This window comes from Lichenostomus cassidix, chromosome 7, assembly GCF_008360975.1.
Source record: "Lichenostomus cassidix isolate B80296 chromosome 7, HeHo_3.0, whole genome shotgun sequence".
Taxonomy (NCBI): Eukaryota; Metazoa; Chordata; class Aves; order Passeriformes; family Meliphagidae; genus Lichenostomus; species Lichenostomus cassidix.
The window spans coordinates 875,964-881,963 of record NC_139488.1 but is presented as its reverse complement, the minus strand read 5'-3'; the positions used below and the strand labels follow the sequence as shown (position 1 = coordinate 881,963).

The window sequence follows — 6,000 nt, the reverse complement described above, 5'->3', positions numbered from 1 at the left end:
TGTGACTGGATTTCTGCACCTCCTGTAGACCCCATGGGCTGCAGGGGGACAACCTACTTCACCATGGTCTTCACCACAGCCTGCAGATAAATTAATCTCTGGTGCCAGGAGCACCTCCTCCCCTACCTTCTCCACTGACCTTGGTGCCTCCATGTTGTTTTCCCTCACATGTTCTCACCTCCACCTCCTTCTTTAGCTAGAAGAAACAGTGTGCCCTCTTTGTTTTGATTTCTTCTTAAATATGTTTTCATAGGTGCATAACCAACATCTCTAATTGGCCCAGCCTTGGCCAGCGGCATGCCCATCTTCAGAGCCATCAGGGATTGGCTCTGCTGGATATGGTGGAAGCTTCCAGCATGTTCTCACAGCCATCTTGGTCCTTCCCCCCCCACCAAAAACCAGGCCAAGCAAAACCAACACAATGGGTCTGAGTGAGTGTGAAAGGACATTCCTGTCACCTGCCTCAGAGGAGGGGGAAGTGCCCAGTGTTTAGCACTAGCAGCAAGACATTAACATGACTGCATAATTACAGAGTACTCAGTGTGTATACAGCCCTGGTGTGTTTTTCTACAGGATTCCACTCCAATTGTATGAGAGCCTATGGACACCAAAGAAGCTGTGGTTTAAGTACCTGCAGCTGCTGCAGCAACAGGATTATATAGATACAAGTACGCATAGATACACCCACACCCTCAGCTAACTGGCTGGTTTGTTAACCCTCAGCACTCATTAACAAAGTTGAATTAAAAGTAGCAAAGTTTTCCTATTTTTCCAAAACTGACAGCCCCTTTTTAAAACTTCCCATCTCTCCAATATTTGTTAGCCCACTGCTCTATCCTCTGGCTCCTCACTTGTATCTCACGTGTCCCTCATGGGGGATCAGGGCTTCTCCCTTGAGTACTCACAGCTGAAGCCTTTGTCCTGCTGCTCTTTTCCCAGCACCTCCTCACCTCTGAGGCATTTCAGCATCTCTGCACTAAATGGTGTGGTCACTGTCACACATAAGAATGATGGTTCCCTAACAGACTAGTGTTCATCAATGATTTGAAAAGAAAGACTTAAAAAAAGAAGGGCAGAATCCAGGCCATGCAGAATTTAAGAATGAGTAGCTGTCACAATCCAGGCATTTATTTCATTTTCAACTCATAAGACAAGTGACAAAATAAAAGAGGAAGAACAAGAAAATACAGATGTTTTAAGATATTGCTTTGTTCTCTACTAGAGGTGAAAACAGGGTGCATGAATGTGAGATAACACCAGTTGTTAATGGGATTTTTGCCACTCAAATGATACATGCGGCTTGCCTTTAAAGTGCTGCTTCATTAACCACCATTAATTTCACAACTAAATGGGTGAATGATTGATGCCTTTGGGCTCTTCTGGAGTTTTGGTTGGTTTGGGGGTCGTCGTTGTGAGTTTTTTTAGTAACATCTCTACTCTAAAAGTGCAAAGCTCTCCCTGTGCACAGCAGGCAGGGTTGTGTTCATTGCAAAAGACAGTACTTATGAAATACCATGACAAGAGCACTTGGAATGCCAACCAGAAATAAAGTCTGGCTCAAAATTTTGTCTTGGCAGTTAAAATTTGGTCTTGGTTCAGAGAGTCCCTTGGTAACTAAAGGTATCACAGCCTCCACTCACACCTTTGCACATATCAGTAACACCTCTCATCGGATTTTACATCCTTCTTGAAATGTTTAAGCTTTAATTAAAAAAAACCCAGACAACCTCTTCACCCTGATTCTCTCTCCACGCTCAAAGCTTCTTGGGACACAAGGCAACTTGGGAGCACACACAAGAATCAGCCCAGGTTTGCTCATCTCATCCACACCACCTTAACTGCACTATTTGCAGCATTGATAGCTTTAGAAAGCACTGCTAGGTGGTAGCCAGCTCCACCACCAGACATCCAGCACCAGAGGCAACAGTGTTTCTTGGAAGAGCCTGCAGGTATTCGGGGATATACAAGAGGTAGATACCTAAGGCTAGCAGTGCCCTGGATTTGGAATCTCAGGTGGGTGGAGTGTGGCTGGAAGAAAATGTTCCACTTCAGCTAACTCCAGCAAGTGTCAGAGAAGTTGCCCAGCTTTGAATCCTCCCGACTCCTGGGTGTGCTGCAGCATGAGGGAAGCAAGAGAGACATGTGCTCCTTAGCTGGCACATGTTTAGAAGAGGCATTGCATGTGCTGCAGGACACAGTGCCGCTGGCCCCTGAAGCTGCTGAAGTCACCCCATGTGCCACAGTGGGGATCTGCTCCACAGACAGCAGTCACAGGTGCTGCCAGAGCTAAAACAACAGAGAAGGTGGGAATGAAAATAAAAGGGTCACTTAAGTGGGAGGGGTAAAGCACTGCAACACTTTCACCTCATTTTAAAAGGATTTGATTTTAATGCCCACAATCAGAGCACAAAATGTTGGACAGTGGCACACAGAAGTCTTTGGGGACCTCTCCACTTTTGAAACCAGACACAAGGCTGAGAAAGAGTATGATACAGGCAGAGCCACCTGAATTCACAATATTGAACGAGCATGTAAAAAGTAGTCATGATAGTAGCCTGAAGGACTCGGCAGAGTTTGGAAGCAATTCCAGGACAAACACATGCACCCTTCTTCTCCCATCAAATCTGCAGGCTGAAAAAGACCAAACAAATAGCAAAATACGTGGAAAGATGGTTAGGTGGATGATTTGAGATCCCCTCTCTTTTGAGGTGCCAGAAGCAGTAAGATTGCAGGCTGGAGAGAGTTCTTCTATGCAGTGTTTCCATTGTCAGTCTGTCTGTAGTGGAAGAGACTCCTGGACTCCAATTTCCCAGAGTATTTGAGAGCTTCAGCAAACAGCTTTGTCACCTGTCAATGCAAAGCAGAGGAGGATTGAGCATTGTGAAGGTTGAGTGATAGACACTTCTGCTCTGTCACCCTGAATCTTCCTGGTGCAGGTCCAGTCCCTGAGTCCATCCAAATCCATACCAATTTCAAGGTGACTGTGCACAGGAGCTGCCTCCAGCCCTCTGGAGTCTGTGTGTCCTGCTGGAGAGATGTAGATGTACCAGGCTTCCTTTGCAAGACAGCTCTGCCCCATGAGAGCTGTTGTTTCCTGCTGTAAGGTTTAAGGACCATACCAGGAAAATACTCTACTAAAAAGCTCTTCCCATGCCTAATTTAAAAATGTTACAGGCAATCCTGTGTGAGATGTTTGCTCTGAAGTGAAAATGATGCAGCAACAACTTCAGCTGCACAGTACAGGACTCAAGATTTCAGAATTTTCTTTTTTTTTTTTTGTTTGGCTTTGTTTTATTCAGAGCAATGTCATTTTGTATAGTAGCAAAAAGAAAATATATTCAAACTACTGTATTGTCACAATTTTCAGATACATTATTTGTCAGAGATGATGAGGGTCCAGACACACTGAAATCTATGCTCACAAGGGCTTGGAAGCTCTGAAGGCTCTTATGTCTAAGAGGAGAAAGAACAACATGGGAAGTACCTGGAAGTTGGTGAGCAGAGCAATCCCACTGTCAATAGCCATCCTCCGGATCACATAATTATCATGAACAAACCTGGTGTTGCTGTTGGGCAGGTTAATCACCAGATCTATTTTCCCATCCCTCACCAGCCTGAAGAGACAATGCACAAGACAGTATGACAGTGTGTCCTGCCTAATAAAAACCTCTGATGAATAGCACAGGCACACAGCTAAACAACACCAAAAAACATCATTTGAGTTAAGTCTTCACTCAAGAAACAAGGGATGAGAGGTTAAGGCACTAAGCTTTATTTAGGAATCTGGGCTTTATTTCAGTTCTAGTCAGCAATGAAGAGCAATATTCAGCCTTGATAAAGCTCAGCAGAACTCTGTTAAAGGCATAACTGTCATTAAAAGGTTAATATTCAGATTCCATGTATCCTTGCATGAATATATAACATAAAACAATACATCCAAGCCATACTAAATAGGACAGTTTGATGCGATATTCATTAATTAAGCTAAAATCTCCCAGCTGTGACAATTTGAAACAGAAGCAGATAAGCAAAAACTTTTGGATTGGATCCAAAGAACTATTAAATCCCTACCATTGATCTCAACAGGACCAGCAATTTGCCCGCTGTGTTTGCTATCCTGCACTGTAAACACGAATTTGGCAAGGTGAGTGTTACTCTTACCTCCTGACTGGGGGGAGGCTTGGACTCTGGATTTCCTGTGATGGCCATGCCACAGGATTTGCTGGGATATCATTAGCATTGAGCCAGGCTGAGGTTGCTTCTGTGGCATAAAGCTGTCACAGGAAAAAAACCTGTTATTTATCGTGCACTTCACAATACCAAAACTTTCCACTGAACTCGTGTGGGCCTGACCCAACACACAGCCTTGTTGTGAGAGCTGATCTTGGAGGGCATTTTTCATAACAAGGGTGTCTCCTTGTAGAAAGACACACAAGACAGAATGACCTTCCCAACTTTCTGCTAACTGTGATTTCCTGATGGATGATAGTAAATGAATAGTAGTAACATATACAGAAGCAGTGAAGTGGCTCTTAGGAAAACTTAATCTCTGTGACTTTCAATAGAGCTTAAGTTCAATCATTTATAATTTTTTTTTGCCAGTGTTTTTTTTCTTTTTAATGCCTAGCGCTAAATTTTGAAAGGCAGAACTGTAAAAACTCTCACCAATCTTCTGTGGCTGTGTTGTTAGTTGCTTTTACATAGAGATATGGATGTCAAACGATATGGAGGAATTATAAGAGTGATGTAAACATCACAAAGTTCATATGCCTGCAGTTTGCAAGTATCACTGAAAATGCAGCACTATAAAGATCTCCATACAAAAGGTTTTCCCTTCCTCATCTCCTGCCATACATGGCATCTTGTTGGCATTTTTGTTTCTTGGAGAAGTTGGGGGAGTGTATAATGTCCATCTTGGCTGCAGGCTGATAACAGAGCCAGGGTTGTTCCTGCCATCACAACAGACCCGTATGTTCAATTAAACAATCATCAAAACTTTTCATTGGATGGTTCCTGCTGACTTTATGGACCACCCAGCTAAAACTCCCTGTTACGCATTGAGAATACCCTTTTTTTCTCTATCTCAGAAGAAACTTCAACATTCCTGTAGCAGGCTGAGAACGTTTCAGACTTTGAAAGCTCTCTAGCTTTAACCCAGTGGAACCACCTACCTTGAAGCCTTGCTCATGCAGTAGTTCTGCTACACTGAGGAACCTGGGGCGGAAGGACTTCTGAAAAAGGAAAGTTTTTAGATACAGCACCAAAGTTTGGATTTGGAAATAGTACATTGTTGGGCAACATGAAGCTCCTCCACACTGTGCTGAGAGGCAAACACCTTTCTATGCTGGGTGTTTGCAGGGACAGAAATGTCTGCAAGTGAATGTACAGCTCTTTAGCCAAGACAACTGTCTGGATCCTGAAGCCCAAGCCACCCCCAGCTAAGACATTTTTGTTCCATCAGAGTAAATGTTCCTGTACTAATCTGGACTGCAACCACTGAAGATTTACTACTGCATATTAATTATCTGGACAACTGCCTTCTCAAATACACCAACTAGAGTCCACTCAGCTCTTAAGTATCTTTTCAATCATTGCTCAAACATTTGCTTTCTCTTCTGGCAGATAACATATATGGACAGGTTTTGGGCTGCCTTTGAATACTCTGTTTGCACATTCACATGAATAAGAGCTTGTGCATGTGGGAGTTCATTTTTAAATCCCATGGGCATATGGAAATGGAGGACACAAAACCACTCAAGAGACTGGGATGCCATATTCCCATGAGGACCTGAATGCCTGACCTACAGCACCTTAGGAGGACTCTCTTATAATGCATACCCAGATCCAACACCATCTGGAAAGATAAGACAACCTCCTGTAGACATCTGCACTTGAACAAGCCATTTTAGAGCAACAGGTGAGTGAAAATTTGATACCAGCCTAAGTATCTGTGGGATCTTGAAGGTACAGCAGTGCAAAGATCAGGTGCAACAAATGCCC

General features: G+C 43.5%; 1 protein-coding gene across 1 annotated transcript in view; it reads right to left on the bottom strand.

Moving 5' to 3' along the window:
* Positions 1-1,106: 1,106 nt before the first annotated feature.
* Positions 1,107-6,000, bottom strand: part of CPS1 (carbamoyl-phosphate synthase 1) — an 83,342-nt gene continuing 78,448 nt past the window's right edge. Inside the window, exons 34-37 of the mRNA XM_085065693.1 lie at positions 5,172-5,231; positions 4,162-4,274; positions 3,485-3,614; positions 1,107-2,847 (exon numbers count right to left, since the gene is read on the bottom strand). Coding sequence (XP_084921819.1) covers positions 2,749-2,847; positions 3,485-3,614; positions 4,162-4,274; positions 5,172-5,231 — 402 coding nt within the window. The 3' untranslated portion in view covers positions 1,107-2,748. The remainder of the gene's footprint in view (positions 2,848-3,484; positions 3,615-4,161; positions 4,275-5,171; positions 5,232-6,000) is intronic.